Source organism: Halichoeres trimaculatus, unplaced genomic scaffold (assembly GCF_033239565.1).
Source record: "Halichoeres trimaculatus isolate MK-OKI-2021-1 unplaced genomic scaffold, fHalTri1.1 fHalTri1_scaffold_2, whole genome shotgun sequence".
In the NCBI taxonomy this organism is placed as follows: Eukaryota; Metazoa; Chordata; class Actinopteri; order Labriformes; family Labridae; genus Halichoeres; species Halichoeres trimaculatus.
In genome coordinates this window covers 16,303,293-16,325,100 of record NW_027437180.1, presented here as the reverse complement: position 1 = coordinate 16,325,100, position 21,808 = coordinate 16,303,293, and the positions used below count along the sequence as shown (strand labels likewise).

At 43.7% G+C, this 21,808-nt stretch overlaps 1 protein-coding gene across 1 annotated transcript; it reads right to left on the bottom strand.

The window, feature by feature from the left end:
• Nucleotides 1–642: 642 nt before the first annotated feature.
• Nucleotides 643–17,636, bottom strand: LOC141786742 (N-acetylgalactosaminyltransferase 7-like). The gene is made up of 15 exons (XM_074665264.1): nt 17,520–17,636; nt 13,996–14,107; nt 13,207–13,522; nt 11,636–11,802; nt 11,132–11,262; nt 10,695–10,774; nt 10,416–10,598; nt 7,742–7,859; nt 7,450–7,572; nt 6,680–6,795; nt 2,472–2,574; nt 2,279–2,377; nt 1,113–1,244; nt 955–985; nt 643–749 (listed from the first exon to the last, which is right to left on the bottom strand). The coding sequence occupies exons 1-15, from the start codon at nt 17,634–17,636 to the stop codon at nt 643–645; spliced, it is 1,935 nt and encodes a 644-aa protein (XP_074521365.1).
• Nucleotides 17,637–21,808: the final 4,172 nt, after the last annotated feature.

Below are 21,808 nucleotides of genomic sequence, written 5' to 3'. Positions count from 1 at the left end.
GGCATCCAAACGGAAAGGTCCCAAAAAGTGGGACAGCTCATTTTCGGTTCTGGGGGCCACTGTGACTCAGTGGTAGAGTCGTCGCCTCTCAATCGGAAGGTTGGGGGTTCGATTCAAGCAACTGCAGTCACATGCCGATGTGTCCTTGAGCAAGAACCCGGATTGCACCCACTGTTGGTCATTGGTGTATGAATGTTAGTTAAACTGATGGTTTCCAATAGAAACATCTGATATCAGTGAGTGATTGTGGTGTGGATGGGTGAATTAGACCAGTGTAAAGTGCTTTGCGTGGTCCAAGAGACTAGAAAAGGGCTATATAAGTACTGGTCCATTTATCATTTTTTACCATTTAATTTGAGATCTGTCCCAGGATTAGTCAGTGGAAATGCTGTAAAATATGTGCTGTACTGAGATGAACTGAACTGAACCACTTGGTGGAAATGAGGCTTTAGGTGTAGCACAGCTTGGATCAGGATGGCAGTCTTAGATAGACTGAAGTCCATTGTGTGTGTGTGTGTGTGTGTGTGTGTGTGTGTGTGTGTGTGTGTGTGTGTGTGTGTGTGTGTGTGTGTGTGTGCGTGTGTGTGTGTGTGTGTGTGTGTGTGTGTGTGTTTTAGGCCTCCATGTTTTAGTCCCAGACGGTCACACAGCCTCGATTGGGTTCATCTCCCACTTCTGACTGGTTTTACTGGTGTCACAGACTGAGATAAACACTGTGTGGAGCAGGTCGGAGCGGTCCAGACACTTCCCTGGGACAGATACACACCACAGATTAGCTGCCATCTACTGTTCATGGAGTGTACTGCAGTTCTATTCATTTAAATAATCCCGGAATATTCAGCAGACAGAGGGTCAGAGGCTCCCTCATCTTTACTCCATGTTAGCATGACCTCAAACATGATGATGATGATGATGATGATGATGATAATGAAGAACCAGGGTTTTAGTTTTTACCTGTTGGCACATGAGTGAACTGGTGCATATCCTGAACAGATGGAGAAACAGGGGGGAGCCATTAACTTGTGTTTCCTCCTGCTCTTATTGTGTGTTTGTGTGTTTGTGTGTTTGTGTGTGTGTGTGTGTGTGTGTGTGTGTGAGAGAGAGAGAAATACCTTTGAGTACTTCCACTCAGTGTGTTTGTTGTTCCGACCACAGCGTGTGATGATGACAGATGAACTATCTGTTCCTTTGGTCAGACACTGGTCTTTCTGCATCAGCTGGTTGGCTTCGTTGATACGGAACAACTACACACAAACACACACACACACACACACACACACACACACACACACACACACACACACACACACACACACACACACACACACACACACACACACACACACACACACACACACACACACACACACACACCATAAACATACAGATGATTTAAACTGTAGAGTTCAGTCTACTTCAGTATTGAAGTTTACAGTGAAGCTAATGGGTTTAAAAAATTTCACACGTTAACTCGTCTGCCAGTGACGTTTACAAATGTTGATTCAGTTACAACCAGCGACTGCATCTAGAGATGTCAAATATGTTTCCAACAGAAGGAGGCATGGTCTGGTGGGGTTTTTCTATCAATATCAGGCTTGTAAACTGGTGTAGGTGGCTGCAGTGCTGTCTTTGGATGAGGGACCAGCATAGATATGAGAAGAAGATGGGAGATGACAGGGGCATGACGAGACATTGCAAGTCCAAAAAGTTCAGGCAGTTTACACCTGAATACATCAAGTGTAGTGGTCTTGAGAAAAGACAATGAGATCATGGAGAGAATCAAAGGTGGATTTCAGAGATGAGCAAAAATTAAAAAGGATGTTTTCTCTACTTTGGATCAAAATCAGGAAGAGAGGTATGAAAGAAGAGGATCTGCTCTTCCTTTAATAGTTTTGGTGCTTACATAGTCTTAGAACACAATAATCTGTGGGTCCTGAAAGATCCGTCAAAATGTTTTAAAAACGGCTGGCAGCTAAGTAGTTAAAGGGTGAGGCCACAGAGAGAGCCAGACATTACCTCTGTGCAGATGGACTAATGCCATTTTTACTGCTCGTGCTTTGTATTGTGGGAAGCTGGTATCTCAGTTTAAAGGTTGACCTTTTGATCTGGTGACTCTCAGCCCGTCATTGTGGTTTGAGGGCAGTTGTTGAAACTGTTTGTCTTTATCTAGTCACAGATCAGCTCGTCCTCCTACAGACTACAAACTCCCTGATCCCAACAGGTCCACTATTTGGTGGACCAGTCCAAACCAGACCAGCAGCTCCTTGTGCATCAGTACCTGGTTGCCTCCCATCCTGTGGCAGGGTCCGATCTCCACAGTGTCCCCGTTAGTGTGTCCCATACTGTCGATACAGTATCTGGTCTCATAGCCTCGGATCTACACAGAGTCAGGACACCACACAGCAGGGTGAACACAGGATGGTCAAAAACACACACTGAGTGTGTGCTCAGGTGTTTGTGCATATTCTTACCTCCCCCCACTGCACATTTTTAGAAGGGAGAGGATAGTGCAGAGCTATGTCATAAGCGATTTCCTCCATGAACCACTTGAAGCTCTTACAGTGGTGCTCCTCTCTAGAAACACAACACACGGGAAACAGGTCAGTTTCACATACTAAAATCTGACTGCGGATCACCACAGAAACACTCACAGGACATTTTCAGTATGACGATTTTATTCATGAGCAGCAAAACACAGGTATCAAGAGTTTAAGTGGTTTATAGGTGGAGTCACAAAGATTGCTAAGCAGAGGGGGCTCTGCTTAGCACTGCCTGCTGCACATTAAGCAAAGCACTAAACAGAAACTGGGGCTGCACTACATATCATGTCAGTATTGTCTCTGTGATGTATGCATTCACCATTACATAATGTGGCCTGGTAGCTGTTGTCATTCTGAGATCAAAGCCAGCGATCTTGTGTTGGCCCGAAACCAAGCAGAGTGCAAGTGTCTGCCTTGAAGCAGAGTGGGGCGCTGATGTAGGCTTGAGAGACAGGCAAGGAGGAGCCAAGGGAGCAGCTGGTGTTGGCCTGAGAAATGGGCAAGGAACTTGTGTCAGCCTAAGAGCCGGAAAGGAGCTGATGTCTGCCTGAGAGCCAAGGGCGGACTGGCCATCGGGAGCACCGGGAGGTTTCCTGGTGAGCTGCTGGTTCAGTGGGCCGGTGCGGCCATCTGGACGTTCTGGAGAAGTCCAGAACAGCCGGCTGACGGCCGGTTCGACCAGTGACAGCATCCCCCCCCAGCCGAGAGCGACAGCCATCGTCAGGCTGAACCGGTCCAGTGAAGAGCTGGTGTTGGCCTGAGAAAGGAGTAAGTAGCTGGTGTCAGCCTCAAAGTCAGCAGTGTGCTGGTGTCCACATAAGAGCCAGCAGGGAGCTGGTGTTGGCCTGAGAGATGGGCAAGGAGCTGGTGTTTGACTCAGACACCAGTGAGAAACTAGTGTTTGCCTGAGAGCCAGCAGGGAGCTGGTGTCAGTCTGGGAACCAAGCAAAATGCTGGTGTCAGCCCAAAAGAGGAGTGGGCGGCTAGTGTTGGTGTGAGACCCAAGGGATGTGCTGGGGTTGGACTGAGAGCCAAGCGAGGAGGTGGTGTTGGATTCAAATCCAGGCAAGAAGGTGTTGTTGGCCTGAGAGCAAAGCAAGGAGCTGCTGTTTGTCAAAAAGCCGAGCAGGGAGCTCTTGTTGGCCTTAGGCCCCATTTACACGGAGACTCCTGCAAAGATTCATCCTTTGCGTTTCCAAAAGCCGCACGGGTTTACATGAGGGCGGCGTGAAAACGATCCGTGTTAATACGACTCCAGGAGAACAAGTCACTTCTTCTGTTCTTTCTTTTTCTGCCGTTTTGTTGTGTGAGACGGTCGGCAATCCAACTATGACGCGCATTACCGCCACCTACTGGACCGGAATGGCTCAACTGGAAATGTGGCTGCGCGCGGAGCCTTCACCTGAAACTGCGAGTGCCCATGCGGTGACGTCGGCGTTTCACCCTGAAACGCTCCGCTCTGTGTTTACACGAGGCTGGATGGAGGAGCAGATTCAAATCTTTCCACTCTGGGGAGCGTTTTCAAAAGATTGCTTTTTCACTGAAAACACAACGTGGTCTCGTCTAAACGGAAGGCCAAAACGCTACAAAATGTTTGCGGGATTGACCGTTTTCAGCGTCATGTAAACGGGGCCTTAGAGATAATGGAGCTGGTGTTGGACTCAGAGATGAGCGTGGAGCTCAAAGCCAAGGGTGTTAAAGAAATTTCAGGAATCTTGACACTTGATGAAGAAGACTCAGGAGACTCAGATGGCTTAAGTTGAAATAGTTTATATAGCTCGATCGAGGAGAATATGACAGACAGTACAAATGGTGCCCAGTGTAATGCAAAGTCAGTTTTAACAGACCAGTCTGTGTACTCAGTATTTAGTATTCTTGAGATAGGGATTGTTATGTCTATCTATCAGCAAGGGGGGTTCAGCTTAGCTTGAGAACTCAATGTGAGAAACAGCGTTCAAGGAGACAGGAACGTGTGAATCGGATCCAACCCAGACTAAGAAAAAACACTGTCTCTGTGTGCAGATAACTTTAAGGCAAATACAGGTGTTATTGTGACACATATAGGGGCAATTAAGAGAATTAATTAAGGAAAGGCATAAAGCAATATGAAAATTCCGCCACACACAAAGGGACGAGCTCTTGTTGGCCTAAGAGACAAGCGGGGAGCTAGTGTTGGCCTGAGAGATGAGCAAGGAGCTGGTGTTGGCCTGAGATCCAAGCAGGGAGCTACTGTTGGTTTTTTAGGGTGCCAAGCAAGGAGATGGTGTTGGCCTAAGAAAAGAGCTAGGAGTCAGTGTCAGCCTTGGAACCAGCAGGGAGCAAGTGGTGGCCAGGGAGCCAGTAAGGCGCTGGTGTCAGCCTGGGAGCCAGGGGAAGTGTCGGCTTGGCCTAAGAGAGGAGCAAGGAGCTGGTGTCAGTGTACGTACCGAGAGAGGAGATGGTGTTGGTCTCAGAGCCAAGCAGGGAGCTGTGGGTGGCCTGAGAGCCAAGTGAAGCACTGGTGTTGGCCTGAAAGCCAGGCATGGAGCTGGCATTGGCCTGAGAGATGAGCAAGAAGCTGGTGAATGCCTAAGAAACAGGGGAGGACCAAGTGTTGGTCTTAGAGCCAAGCAGTGAGCTGTTGTTGGCCTGAGAGCCAGCAGAGTGCTGGTATTAGTCTGATAGCCAAGCAAAGTGCCGATGCTCCGGCCTTACAGAGGAGCAAGGAGCTGGTGTAGGTGTGGGAGCCAATGGAGGAGATTGTGTTGGTCTCAGAGCCAAGCAGGAAGCTGTTATTGTCCTGAGTTTCCAGCTAGGAGCTGGTGTTGGCCTGAGAGATGAGTGAGGAGCCAGTATTGGCCTAAAAGTCGGGTAAGGAGCTGGTGTCTGGCTGAAAGTTGAGAGTCATTTGTGTCGGCCTTGGAGCCAAATAGGGACCTAGTGTTAGCCAGGGACTTGAGCAGGGAGTTAGTGTTGGGCAGAAAGGTGATAGATACACTGGTGCTGGATTCTTAGCTTAGTGGGGAGCTGATGTTGGCCATAGAGCAAAGGACGTGGTCACACTGGCCAACGCTTCAGCCGTAAAGCACGTTTGTAATGGCCAGTATGACCGCAACCATGCCGTGCTCAAGCACGATTCGTTTCCGTGCTTTGGCACGGTTTGGAGAGTTGGGCTTCGGCACAGTTTACTTCATGCACAAGCACAAACACGCGGACAGAGCGTGTGATCCTTGACGTATGATCACCGCGAGCGCATCTCTCGACAATCATTTTAAACAAAGCAGGGGTGCTAGAGGGCTGTGTCGGGCGAAAATGACTTACTATAAGTCCAAAAGTCTCTAAAGTTGTAGCAGTGCTCTCTGTGTCTCATTGTGCTGACTCTGATGAGATCGCGCCTCATGTAAACAGATGCTTCACGATGACGTAGGCGGGCCATGCGTGTATGTGATACCTGCTAAAGTCTGGTTGATATAGAGGTAGTGTGATCGCTGGCCGTACTCTCCAGCTGGGGAACAACACTGCAGGGGGGCAATCGTGCTTCAGCACAGCACAGACTGGATGGCCAGTGTGACCGCGCCCTAAGTAAGAAACTTATGCTAGGCCAAAAGTTGAAAGAATCACTTGTGTCGTCCTGGTCGCCAAGCAGGGAGCGAGTGCCAGCCTGGGACCCGAGCAAGGAGCTTGTGTCGGCCTGAGCCTTCATCAGCACATCATCATCAGAAGCAGAGAGGTATTCTCCGCCACCTTCTGGATGATGTCAGTGAATCTCAGAAAAACGATCAACAACAGAGGACAGTCCAGATCTAGAGGTACAAACAAAATACCTCAATTTCCTCTGGGATAGAGAACAAATCTCTGAGTCCTGACACCATAACCCCCAAAAGGAACACAGTCCTGGTCTGTCACCAAGAGGGCTCTGAGCTCGTAGTGAACAATCATTGGGTGCACTCTGAGTGTCTGTCATCATCACTATGCAATAAAGTAAGAGCAGTGTGGTGTTAGCATGCCTTCATGATCGTTCACCAGTATATTCAGAGTAATGTAACTCAGTGCTCAGGTTGACTGTTTTGAAAGTTCAAATATCAAACACTGACATGACTCAGACACAGACTGCTGCCTGTGAACAGAGGTCAAGTTTGTGTTATGAGAATAAGTTTTACCTGAAGCGTTTGAGCTCACTGATGTCTCCGTAGGCCAGCCCAACAGTCTCAGGGCGACTGGCATAAAAGTAGTCCTTATACTCATCCCACCACACCTCCACCACACGCACATAGTTCTGTTCAAACACACACAGGAGTATACATTTATTCTAGTCTATGCTGAAATCACCTTATCTATGCCTCTTAAACTTTTTTCATGTCAATGGTTTGAGAGCCTCAGCAGCTGTTTATGCTAAGAGGACTGGAATGACAAATAATCACATTTTGAGAGATGTTCGAAAAACTCAATGAACCTTAATCAGAGAAGAGGGGGACAACATTTGATGAAGGCTGGAAATTGACTCCACAGCCTCCCCTAGAAACCTTCAAGTATTCTGAGTGCAGTCTTACACTGACACCGTTTGGTTGGGTTATGAATCATTCACATCAACACAGTTAGAAACATTGGGAAACATCACCTTTAAAGTCTGAGGTTAGATTCTGATCATTAACTGAGTTCATAATCTATGGATTGATGCCATGTCTTTAATTGATCACTGAGCCAGAATTATTGGAATCCTTTATTTCTATTTTTCTGATGATATTTTGTATGAGAGTTACAGGTCCAGTTACCAAGGGGTTAGTTTTTGCAACAGCAGCAGCTGCTGATAAACATGAATTTATTTATTAATTTTGGCTCTTTCGGTCCGACATAATTTATTTTTTGTGTGAGTAAATATTCAACAAAGGGCTCTGCAGGTGTGTGTGTTTGTTGGTGTGAGCTGCTCTACCTTCAGAGTGGGGGAGGATTTAGCATGTGCAGGAGAGGGGTTTCCCTGCCACCCATGCATTCTGTAGATATGACCGACCCGAGAGCAGGGCACAAAGAGCAGCTGACCACCACACTGCCAGATCTACACACACACACACACACACACACACACACACACACACACACACACACACACACACACACACACACACACACACACACACACACACACACACACACACACACAGATCAAAGTGTGATATGAGTACAAAGCTCTGTCTCATGTACATACTGCTGCTCTCTGTGAGTACCTTATAGGATATCTCAAAGTTTTCTCTTCCCCAGATCTGCAGTCCTGGATCATACAGACCCAGCTCAAAGAAGAACTCTCTCTCTATAGCAAACAGACCCCCCGCCATGGCTGGAGACCTGCAGGGAAATTTAGTCAGATTACACTTGGATTCTTTTTAAAAATTTAGTTCCATTTGATTTCAACACACCAGCATTTACTCTTTAAATAAATAAGTTCCTTCATGCTATGAAAAGTCAAGTCATGTCTTTGAGCTTCTCTTCGCATTCTTTCCTGCACAGAGGAGAAAACCAGACCAGGTATCCTGAACTGAATCATGGAGCGTTAACTCTCAGAAACCCTAACACTTTCCAGTTAATGTTTGCGTCTGTCACTGTCACACTGGGGTGCGTGGAGGGTGGGCATCAGTCCTTGGGGTTCATTTGTTACCATTTTTCACCATGTCATGTTTTTCTTTCCACTGCTACTGGATGCCTTGAATTTCCATCAGAATAAATAAAGTGTCTATCTAACTATTGTCAGATTTTTTTTAACCCACTTGTGGACTCATTTGTCTCTACAATATGGGCAGCTGTGGCTCAGTGGTAGAGTCATCGCCTCTCTATCGGAAGGGTTGAGGGGGTCTCTTGCAGCTCCTGCAGTCACATGCCGAAGTGTCCTAAAGCAAGATGCTGAACCCTAAGTTGCTCCCACTGTTGGTCAGTGAGAATGTGTTTGTTAAACTAATGGTTCCAGTTTAACAAAGGGAGGGCTGATGTGTTAATGTAAACAGTGAACAAGGACGCTCTCTTTGGACCTGTTGGAAGTTGGATGTCTCCAATGGCATCAGCTACTACTTCATTCTGGACTGTTTGCCGCCATTCTGTGACACCCTTCCTCATTTGTCTGCCCATCAACCTTCCCCATGCTTCTCACCTTCAACCTCACCGCTTGGGAGAACTGGAGGGCTTGTGAGTTTCCAGCCAGTGCACGTGGTATTTTATTTTATGCTTTTATTCTATCTGAGACAATTTAACTTTCTTTTTGTTTTGTTTTCCACCGCTTATCTGGGACTGGATCGCGGGGGAAGCATTGTCATCAGCAAAGACCAATGACCCCTGTCCCTAGCCACTTCCACCAGCTCCTCTGGGGGGATACAAAGGCGTTCCCAGGTCAGTCGAGAGATATGTGTCCTGGGTCCAGCCCAGGGTCTCCTCCCAGTTGGACATGCCTGAAACACCTCATCTGGCTCCTCTCAATTCAGAGCGGCTCTACTCCGAGCCTCTCCTGGATGTCAAAGCTCTGAACCCTATCCCTAAGGCTGAGCCCAGACACCCTGTGGAGGAAACTCATTTCAGCCACTTGTATTCGTGATCTTGCTCTTTCGGTCACTACCCACAGCTTGTGGCCATGGGTGAGGGTTGGAAGGTAGATTGACCGGTAAATTGAGAGCCTTGCCTTCTGGCTCAGCTCTGTCTTCACCACAACAGACCAGTACTGCATCCGCATCACTGCCGCCACCCCGATCCGTGTGTCAATCTCTCGCTCCATTTTCCCTTCACTTGTGAACAAGACCCGAGATACTTAAACTCCTTTACATGGGGCAAAGACTCTCTCCCAACCTGGAGTGGGCAGTCCACCCTTTTCCGACTGAGAGCCATGACCTCAGACTTAGAAGTGCTGAACTTCATCCCGACTGCTTCACACTCGGCTGCAAACCGCCTCAGTGCGAGCTTAAGATCAGTGTTTGATGAGGCCAACAGGACCACATCATCTGTAAAAAGCAGAGATGGGATCCTGAGACCCCCAAACCTGACTCCTTCTGCCACTGATTAATATTCAGTAATGCATTAGGGTTTTGCCAGTAGCTCTGAGGGACTTAAGTTTGAGGGGTTTTTATTTGATTGCTGATTAATTGTCAGTTTGACTTAAGAATGGTTTTGTTTAAACTGATATTGTATGGAGAATGTAACCTCTTTGGTTAAAAAATACAACAAATTGTTGGTTCAGTTTGAGTTTGTGTTGTGTCAGTTTCTTTATTCTGTTAAATAGATATCTGAATTCTGTGTTTTCAGGTGCTGCTGGTCTTAAATCGTATTAATAACTGCTTTTGTCACTCATACTTTGCAGCTGATGACTCAAGTATTAACTTATACTTAACTACTGCTCAATTAATGCTAATTAGAATGAGGCTAACAAAAGTGTTACCCGCATGGATGTTAACTAAGGGATAGATGTGATACACTTAACAATAAGGGTCCAAAAAGCATTCGGTACTATGGTTAAGTAATGCTTATAAGGCACTCTTATAAACCAATTGAGTTTTATGTCAGGTCACTAATGCAAAATGATGGCTGATTACGTTTTTATTGATGCTTGATAATGAATTAACTCTGAACAGTAGACATTAATTAACTGCTTATTAATACTTAACTAGTATGTTAATTACTGATGGGTAACACATTATAATGCATAATGAACTTAAAATTAATGCTTGCAAAAGTTTCAATGTTCTTACTTTCCATTTGTATGTAGTTTTTTTTTAAGCTTATTGTCTCTAACATTTTTCTAAATAAACATTTACAATCATCAATCAATCATATCATGTCATATAGTTTGACATTTGCCTTGTCATAAAGTTATTGTGAATGGGTTATCTCTTTCCTCATAAGTCAGAGAAAATTTGTTTTGTGTACCTGTACGGCTCAGTACGAGTCTTTCTGAGTTGTTTTTCTCTGTCCGTCAGAGGAGTCCGCTTCCATGTCATGCTCCAATCCCAGGCTCCTCTCGCTAATTTGTCCTCGTCTCCTCCACCCTGGCTTGCAATGTGGTAATCCTGGCCAGAGATGATGTCCACTAAAGGCACCGTACACACCGTTCTGACAGAGATGGGTTGGAGACTATGCAATCATGATACATGAGGAATGAGTATGAGTGTGTGTGTGTGTGTGTGTGTGTGTGTGTGTGTGTGTTACCTGTCTTTTGATATTGGAGCAATCAGAGGAGCATACCAGTTGGTTCCAACCTCACAGTGAGCATCCAGGTAGATCAGCACCTGGAGAACAAACAAACAAACAAACAAACAAAAATACCTGACATGTGTGTAATGGTTTCTGTTCTTAACAGTCTAAAACACCTGAATCTACTGGTTCAGGTGGAAAAATCAGATTCAGAAACACAGAAACCAACTTCAGCCCCAGCATCCCAGGGGATAAAACATCTGCATCAGCATCCAGAGTTCCTCCTGTTTCATCACTCTGATTAACAGCCAGACGGTTCAAAAACAAAGCCACAGACATAGTACTGTTGGAATAGTACCATCTGTTGGTGTGTGTGTGTGTGTGTGTGTGTGTGTGTGTGTGTGTGTGTGTGTGTGTGTGTGTGTGTATCAGAATGTGACATCATCAGGTACCTGTCCTTTAGTGGCCTTCTTAGCTCCAATGCTCCTGGCCTGAATCAGTCCTTCTCTCCTCTCATTCCTGACAAGTTTCACCAGACCGTTCCACTGTTTGATGTAGTCCTCCAGACGCTCCTTCAGGTGGACTACACACAAAAACACACACACACACACACACACACACACACACACACACACACACACACACACACACACACACACACACACACACACACACACACACACACACACACACACACACACACACAGAGATTTCTAATGTTGTGGAATAAAAAAACAACAACAATAAATGATTACGAAAAATTACACTGGGGGAGGGTGTCTGGTGTTGAAAGACTTGAAACACCTAATGACCCCAGGTTGTATCACTGAAGATGTGTCAGAGTGCAAGATGTATCTTTCACCTTAATTTTGCAAGCTTTGTAGGGTGGCGTTGCTAGATTATACATCTCGAACACCGGTTATTGTACCTCCTGCGTTTCGTTGGTGAACTCTGACCTTTGTTGCTGTAGTCGTCGATCATGACAATCTCAGCCAGGTATCTCCTTGGGGTTCTCTTGATCACACTGTGGATGGTCCTCATCAGCGTTGACCAGCCTTCATTATGGAACACGATCACCACGCTGGAGGTCAGCAGTCGGTCATCATAGTGCCAGTATTTGCACCTGGAAAGGTGAGACACAATCATACAGGTGACTGTTACTGTCTTTCTCACACGTACAGATGATGTTATAGTAGTAGATGATGGTACAGCTCTACTCTTGTATACACATCTCCTCCTCAGTGATATGAATGATCAGTCAGTCCTGAAGGTCTTATTGGATAAACAAAAAGTGCATGTGATGGTTGGTGTAATGTCTGGTGGATCCAGGTGGATGGAGCGAGAGATTGACAGACAAAGTGATGGGGACACTATACTGGTCTGTTTTGGTGAAGAGAGTGCAGAGCCAGAAGTCAAGACTCTTAATTTATTGGTCGATCTACGTTCTGCCCCTCACCTATGGCCACGAGCTGTGGGTAGGTGGACCAGAGAGTGTGCCTGACACCCTCCTCCTTAGTTCGACCTGGACTGCCCTCTGGACCCTCTGGACCCTGTGGAGGTTGGGGCAGACAGGAGAATGACGGCGAAGCAGTCATCCCTAGTGAGCATGTCCTTCTCCTTTAAGATAACTTTTTACCTATATTTTATGCTTAAACATATTTTTTCTACTTTACTATCACTCCATAATTCTCTTCGATATGTTTTCATTTGGGGTGTCACTTTGACACGTTAACTAGATTAATTAATCACACCCCAAGTTAATGCATCATAAAAATTGACGCAATTAACTCACTGTCTGCCAGGCTTTTTCAGAGCATCTTGAAGGATCTTTCATGATCCAAATATTATTGTTTTCTTCGACTATGCAAACACCGAAAATACCTAAGAAGAGTTGACTCTCTTTTTTTTACGTCTCTCTTCCTGTTTTTGATTAAAAAACAGACAAAACATATTTTTATTTGATGGCGTTCATCTCAGGTGCTCCATCTTTTGATCCTCTCCATGATCTCTGTCGTCTTTCCACAAGATTGCACCGCTCTTTCTCTCTGATCTACTGCGACACATCCTCAGTTGAAGCGTGAGCTGCCTGAACTTTTCTGACTTGCAGCATCTTGCTTTGTCTCTGTCATCTCCCAACTTCTCCTCATATCTGTGCTGAGCTCTTGTCCAAGTAGAGCAGCACTCTCAACACGGACATTTTAATATCGGCCAGTTGAAAAAAATGTGGATTTACAAATCTGCTCTTCTTCGTGTATTAATTTGATCAGTCAAGCACAAGAATTTTATAGTGTCCTAGAATTCAGATTCTTTATTGGAGGACCTCAAGCAGGTACGAGATTAAAATGCAATTCATTAGATTGATTAATTAATTAATTTAAATACTGTAGTTGATTAGATTAATTTTTTTAAACCTCTGATAGCACTAGTTCATATGTAATGCTTTTCACTTATACTTTGCTGTGGCTCTGTAACTCCTCCCACTGTGGGACAAACAAAGGAACATCTTATCGTAAACAGTCTGACTCACTCTTCATGGCGGATGTCACCGATGCTTCTGTCCAGAGAGATCATGTCACTGGCCACCATGTTGAAGCCAAACTCTTTGATGGAGGCCTTCATGGCATCTTTGTAATCTGGACCCAGGATCAAAGGTTTCGCCCCCTCTCCAGGACCACCAGGGATCCCTGGAGGCTCTGGCTCTTTGGGCTCAAAGTTTCCCAGAATGCCTTTCTTCAGAACAGGGCTGGTGTAGTTGTGAGTGTGGGGTTTGAATGTCACATACTGCTGCTGGATCACCTGCTTCTGGTTGAGCTGCTGATTTAGTTTCTGAGGATCATTGGGCTCTAATGGAGAGAAAATCAGGAGTCAAACTGTTGCACACAGAGAACTGGTCTGAGTCAAGTGTTAAAGGTTGTTAACCCCTTGATGCCTGTTGTCGTAAATTTGCAGCATACCCTGTCAGGTCTTGATACAGCTGAAATGAACTTTTTATCTCATTATTACCTGTTGATTCATAATCTACACATACCAAAGATCGTATCAGACAATAAATTAGTCAGGGGATGAACACCTCGTGTCTCTCTCTCTCTCTCTCTCTCTCTCTCTCTCTCTCTCTCTCTATATATATATATATATATATATATATATATATATATATATATATATATATATGTTATAATTATTGTGTGTACTATACTTAAATTTACAATATCCACTTAATTTAACATCTGGAAGAATGAAAAAATATATAAGAAATGATCTATTTTCATAATTTTTAATTAATTTGGGCAGTAAGGGGTTAAAGATGGCACTTTACCATGTTTGAGTCTGATGGCGTTCAGGTCGACCTCCACTCCCTCCACATGAGGCCAGGGCAAAATAGGCTTGAAGGGGTCTGCAGGGTCCACTCTGGGCAGGGCAGCATCCTCCTGTGAGACATTGGAAGGATAGAGAGGAGAGAAAGACGAAAACTTTGGAGAGAGAAACTTCTGCGTGAGCGTCAACATATTTGGGGGGCTTATGGGAGGTAAGACCAAAGTGTGACAGGCATTTGTACATATGTGTGCACAGAGCGGCAGATAATCAGTGCATTGTCCTTCCTTGTGTGAGACAAACTTCTCAGTCCTTATGGAAAACAGACCAAAAACGCTGAGTTAATCATCTTCGGATCAAGATTTTTTTTTTACCCATTAAGTGTCATTTACATGGGATTTAAATATTTTTTGTAAAACTTATGTGCGGAGTTAAAATCCATCAACACAAAATACATTGGTTGACTCAGCACCTGGATTGATTGTGCTTTGAATGTCATCATGATTGGTTAAAGTCACATGTTCTTCGTGATTTGATTCACTTCAAATCATCATCTTGTATACATCCAACTTAAAATTTGCAGTTTAAAAAGATCTCCTGTTTTTATGGTAAAAAAAAAACTGGCATGTGGTGGTTGCCAGAGAAATGCCATAAAAATTACGGTATAAATGTAAACAGCTTTACATAAGATGCTGTCAATTTTACAGTTTAAAACCGTTTTTATTTACAAACAAATTACATCCTAAACCATTAAAATCAACAGCTATTCTTTGCTGAATTAGCATGACCACAATGTTTCATTGTATTTAGGTGCTGCAAATTTCGTCGTACTTGTTGCAATGACAAATAAAGTTTATTCTTTTCTATGTGATTTTTACTATTTCCTTTGGTTAGATGCATCCTATTCAATTTCATGGAAAAATACCAAAAACCAAATTAGTTCTGCACTTTTAACCCAGAGTTTTTTTGCAATCAAATCCCCTAAGTAAGGATGAATAAGAATTTTTGGTTGGGTTACTTCAACTACACTGCTCACAAAAATTAAAGGAGCACTTTAAAGAAACACATTAGATACATCAGATCTCAATATGGAGTTTGATATGTATACAAATAACTACAGGGTAATGTCTTAGGAACAAAAGGATGCCAAGTCTTTTAACGGAAGTAAAAGTTTTCATCCCTACAAAGGGCTCAATTGTGTAGACACCCTAAAATCAGAGTGAAATGAAGATGTGGCAGGCTAGTCCATTTTTTCCCAAACTTAATTTCTGCAACTCAAAATGCTTTTCAGTATCTTGTGTGGCCCCCACAAGCTTGTACGCATGCTTGACAACGTCCCGGCATGCTCCTTATGAGACGACCGATGGTGTCTTGTGGCATTTCCTCCCAGATCTGTGTGAGGGCATCCCTGAGCTGTACAATCTGAGGAGCATCCTGGAGGCGCCTAATGGACCGAAACATAATGCCCCAGAGATGTTCTATTGGGTTTAAGTCAGGGGGTCGTGAAGGCCATTCAATTGTTTCAATTCCTTCATCCTCCAGGTACTGCCTGCATACTTTTGCCACATGAGGCCGGGCATTGTCGTGCATTAGGAGGAAACCAGGACCTACTGCACCAGCGTAGGGTCTGACAATGGGTTCAAGAAATTTCATCTCGATACCTTATGGCCGTCAGAGCACCATTTTCTAGGCAGAAGAGGTCTGTACGTCCCTCCATGGATATGACTCCCCAGACCATGACTGAACCACCACCAAACCTGTCACGCTGAACGACGTTGCAGGCAGCATAACGATCTCCTTGTCTTCTCCAGACTCTTTCACGTCTATCACAGGTGCTCAGGGTGAACCTGCTCTTGTCTGTGAAAAGTACAGACCGCCAGTGGCGGACTTGCCAGTTCTGGTGTTCTTGAGCAAATGCCAGTTGAGCTCCACGGTGCTGGGCAGTGAGCACAGCGCCCCCTACAGGACATCTGGCCCTCAGGCCACCTTCATGAAGTCTGTTCCTGATTGTTTGGGTAGAGACATTCACACCAGTGGCCCTCTGGAGGTCATTCTGTAGGGCACGAGCAGTGCTCAGCCTTTACTGCCTTGCCTAAAGGAACAGGTATCGTTCCTGCTGATGGGTTGAGGACCTTCTACGGCCCTGTCCAGCTCTCCGAGAATAACCACCAATCTCCTGAAATCTCCTCCATGGTCTGGAGATTGTGCTGGGAGACACATTAAACCTTCTTACTGCTGCACAAGTGGATGTGCCATCGTGGAGAAGTTGGACAACCTGTGCAACTGCTGTAGGGTTAAGGAATCGCCTCATACTGGCAGTAGGGATAATTACTCAAGCCAAAACCAGCACGAGTGGAAAACCAGCACGAGTGGAAAACCAGCGAAAAAAGATCAAAAGGGAGAAATTTGAAATGACCTCCACATGTAAAACCAGTCCTGTTTTGAGGGTTCTCTAATCATTGCCACTGTAGTGCACCTATTGTTAAGCCTGTGATGATTTGAAATGAATCAAATTACTAAGCACATGAGACTTTAGCCAATGATGTAAGTACGATATAAAACGATATTTTAAAAAACTGTTTGTTACTAATTAAAACAGTTTTATAAAATTGGACCAACAGTTTGTCTGTGCATTGTAGTTGCATACTGACTAATGGTAAAATGCACTTAAATAGTTAAATTAATGAAACAAAAACTTTTTTTCCTTATCTAACCCTTACTTAGGAGAGAAGTAACAATTCTGGATTAACAGTGCAGATCAAAGAAAGGTGGTAAAAATGTAACAACCATTGCAAGTGAGAAGGGAACAGCATTTATAGGATACCTTGTGTTTCATAAGTATTTAATGACAGGGTCTGTCCCTTGACATTTCATCTTATGGAATCAATATAAAAAAATAATTAAAAAATAAATGCTGCTGGTATCACTTTGATCTTATTTTATTTAAAAAATTAACACTTCACTCTGAACTGGCCAAACACTGAAAGTTTAACACGGGGGTATTTGCCGTGCAGTATTTTGGTGCTGCTTTCACTCTACAACTATGACAATACTAAAGAAAAATACTCTACATTTGAAGTGGCTTTGGAGTAAACTTTAATGTCTTTTGAATTATGATCCATTGTACAACAAGCAACAACTGCAAGCCAGTCTAACTGAAAGAAATAGTGGAAATAGCATTGTGGTCATGCAAATTAAGCAAATAATAGCTGTTAATTTTGCCATTTAACATGTAATTTGTTTGTAAGTAACAACAGTTTTAAGCTGTAAAATTAAAAAAAATTTCTTCTACAAAGCTGTTAGCATTTTTACAGTATTTTTATGGTATTTCTCTGGCATCCACAGCTGCTGTTTTGTTTTTTGTTTTGTTTTTTACCTTAAAAACCAATATTTTATTTTTTACAGTGTAATCCCTGCAGTGTCTGTTGGCTGTTTGTTCAGAGTTGAGAAACAGTCTTGACAGAACACTGACAGCTCTGACACCAGTTAGCTCCCTGTGGATTACCTGGTTAGCTGAAGTTAACTTACCTGTTTTCTCAAAGGATTTTCCTCAATGGGCTTGGTTGATAGGGAGGACCAGAGAATCACCAGACCCAGAAATGTCCCCACGACTAGCAGAGCACGCCTCTTGAACCTGCACCTCATCCTGAAGCTGATAACAGGTAGTGCTAAGCTAGGTTAACTCTCAGTGGCTGCTCCTAGTAGAGATCAACCATCTGAGAGGTTTGGTTACCTCTACCTGCTCTCTGTCTGCGTCTGACCTGCTGACACTGATCACACTGACTGGGTTTGTCTTATCATAGATAAGGATCCTGTGATGTCAAACAGGAGCTTGTTCAGGATGTTCCGTCTCCACCTTTCAGAAAACAGTGAAGCTGAGGCTCAGTGTTTGCACAGGTTTTCAATCAACCGCTCATCCTCTGGTTGTTTAACCAGAGAGACATCAAGATGTAACTTAATCTCTCTGCAGTATATCTGGGCCATATTGAAGGCTTATCAGTGGGGCCAAAAAAAAAGGCCTTACTCAAAATAGTAAAAATCATGCAAACCAGATTCAAACATAAGTCAGTCATGGGTAGTTAAAGGTCCCATATTATGTAAAATTCACTTTAGAGTGGTTTTGTAACTGTAATATGCGTCCCCAGCCTGTCTACAAACACACCCGAAATAACAAAATTCTATTGTCTCCTTCTCTTGCTTGCTCCAGACAAAGCTTGCTTTTAGGACACGTGTGCTCAAACACGCGGAGTTGAGATCTGCCCTGCATGACGTGATGCAGGGCAGAAGTAAAAAAAAGTAACTCCTCCAGGCCCTCCCCTTGTACTGCCACTTCTGTGCAGCGCGTTTTTCACCTTGGTGGCTCGTCTGCTTCGGTAAAATAAACATGGCAAAGGTACGACCGAAGCAACATGGTTGCTCTGTTGGCTGCACAGAAGAGCACAGAAGTTTTTTTTTTTAACTCCATCGTCTGAGGTCTTGAAGACGCAGTGGATTAATTTTATTTTTGATGGAGTTGCACCCACAACAACTCATAAAATGTTGTATGTGTGTGCTCACCATTTCACTTCGGACTGCTTTCTCAACGAGGGCCAGTACAAAGCAGGATTCACCAAGAGCCTGAAGCTGAAGCATGGATCTGTACCAACTGTCCGTGACCCAGCTACATACATAAGAGCTGTAAGTTTTTCTAATTCGTGTTGCTTTACTATATGCTCTAGTGCGATAGCCTGATGAATGTGGTTTTGGCATGGCAGCTAACGGAAGTAACGGTTTGTAACTTAGTTTCCTTACACTACGTTAACACACGTGAGTAAATAATACCAGGGGACATTAAAGAGAAGATATATTGACGTATATTTCACGTAAAGCTAGCTTCATATACATAATGTAATGTTTTGTTTGGACGGATGTGAGTACTTGTAGCGGTAGCCCCTGGCGGAGCTAATGTCGTGCTACAGGGTAGCTAACGCACTCTCAGCTGTCATTATGGACGCTATGACCACAGTCACCACTAATGTGTGTGTTACTGCTGCAGTTTAGTTTGCATGATAGATGTCCCTCATGGTACTGTCTCAAAAAACTTACAGTTCAGGCTGAGCGCGGTTCTTTCTGCTCGGTATGGTCATATAACTCTGGTTAGCACCTAACTGCTAACGTTAATTTTATTTACCTGATGGTAACTGCAGTAGTTACTAACCACTCAGAAACGTCCTGCTGCAGCCGTAGAGTTTGGGTTAGGGTTCAGGCGTCTCTCCTTCTGGGTCAGACTCTGGATCAAACTGGTATGACTGAACCACGGCGCTTCAGTGAGCCATGTCTATGCACTCTGTGTAAACAGTGCAGCATTTTTACGAGAGCAAAAGCCACACTCTCGTCCAAAGAAGTTGTGAAGGAGGCGTGGTCAATGTAGCTCATTATCATTTAGAGCCACGCCCACATAAACAGCTTGTTCTCAGGAGCGCTCAGGAGTGGGGATTTACAGAGTGGCTGAAGTCCAGGAAATAACTGGATTTTGAGCCAAAAACCTTTAAATTAACTGTCCTGGGACCTCTAAGACCTTGTTGAAAAGTTGCATAATATGGGGACCTTTAAAACACAGCAAAAGTTCTGACTCCAAAGGTGAACTCCTCAAGAAAAAAGCTAGACACAGAGGTTGCACCCCTACCTCTTCAGCAAAAAACAAGGAACATAAGTGTCATCCTTCAAACCCAACTTTTTCATTGATGATTCAAAGAAATTACAACGGAGCCCCTGAGGGGACATAGAGAAAAAAAATTGTTTGGATTCAGCAAAACTTTCTCGAGATCCTGCAAAAGTCTTGCGAGGATCAAATCCTCAAATCCCCAAATGTTGTCAAAGGGTTGATAGGTCAGTGCATTACTTCCATGTCAATACACCCGCAATAAAATATATATATATATATATATATATATATATATATATATATATATATATATATATATATATATATATATATATATATATATATTGATATGTTAGTGTTGTTTTTATTGCTTTAAAATCTTACTTTTTTCACAAGAAGTGGCTGAGTGGACTAATATCTCCTTGTTACATGTTGCCAAGGTAACAGGCTCTGGCCACACAACCTGCAGCTGGGTCGGCTGCAGCTGTTAGATAAGGCCATTTCAGTGGAGGATGTGAGATGATTGCTGAATGTTATGTTATGTGATTCCAAGTATCATTTTAGAGAACTTACTGAGCACCCACAGAGCAAAGTACCAGAGTGTGCCAGTCATGTAAATGCAGTAGTCATTACTTTTATGGCATGTGCTGCTGTAAACTTTGCCTTGTAATCTGTTTCCTTAAAGCTCCATGATGAGAAGTGAGAGCAGAACTGATTCATTATGTAAACCTTTACAGATGCTGATAACTGGCAGATTGGCATGTCATGATTTACAGCATCAACTTTCAGAACCAACAGCTCCATTCTTGATGGCGTTAGGTGCAGCACATTGTTCAGCTATGCAGTCTCTGAGGAGCCGGTTTTCAGATTTCTTCTAGCCTAAACTGTATTCTCTCTGTCGGCTAGAGCCTGTTGCATTGATTAAAAAGCACAAGAAGAAGAAAAGAACCTTGTTGGTGTCATGTGTGAAGTTTGCGGGAGAACCTAACTGTGTGCATGTGTGAACTTTTGCTGGTTGCTGTGGAATTGACTGTATACTAGTCTGTGCATCTACAATGGTGTTGAATAACAAAATGTGCTTTAACACCCATTTTAGCATTTGTATTAAAGTGGCAGTCATGTAAATTGTGAGTGCCCACCGGCGCAAACACAGATCGGCACCTGACCTGAACTTTTTTTTTATGTACACCCTACAGCCAATCAGAATTGAGTATTCACTCGGACCGTGGTATAATTCAACCATAACTCAATTCAACCATAATCAGGTCAGAGTAAAATCTTGCTTCAAGTATTCTTTTCAAATGTCTTTTGCTTGTATGACAACCATGCCTACATCTGGAAATTAAATAGACATGTTTTTATTTAAGGCCAATCTCAAAATAAAATTCAATAAATCTCTCCCACTGGTGTGCCCCTTCCAATGTTTTGTTTAAGGTGACCTGGAAGTAGATACACTGACCAATCACAACTGAGACAACATTTGCAAGATCTTGAGAAAATCTTTATTTATTTATTTATTTATTTTTCGCTCCCCCTTAGGGCCTCCGTAGTTACGGTGGCCCTGAAGGCCAATGATAATAAATATTATAAAAACACAAAACAACTTCCAGAAAACTAACACTACACTAAATTTCATTCATTCATTCCCTTTTAGAGCCGCTTATCCTGTTCAGGGTGGCTGGAGCCTATACCAGCTGTCATTGGGCGAGAGGCATAGAGGGGGGTACACCCTGGACTGGTAGCCAGTCAATCACAGGGCTGACACACACACACACACACACACACACACACACACACACACACACACACACACACACACACACACACACACACACACACACCTATGGATAATTTTAATTTGCGTTCTGTGAAATGTGCAGGGTTAGGAGGGTTCCTTTAAAAATGTTATCCAGTACAATTACAAGTTACCTGTTAAAAAAATGTACTCAATAACTTACTCTAAGTATAACAATACTGTAGTTATGTACCTGGTTACTTTTAGTTACTTTTGGATTACTTTAATACCAAAATGCATATAAAGACAAGAGAGAATAAAAGATGACTAATCTGCTTGGTTAGATTGAGCCGTTAAAAACAACAACAACAAAGAAACCCTTGGTTGAAGTGATGCAATTTTTTTAACAATCCACTCTTTTTTTTAGTTCAGGTTCCT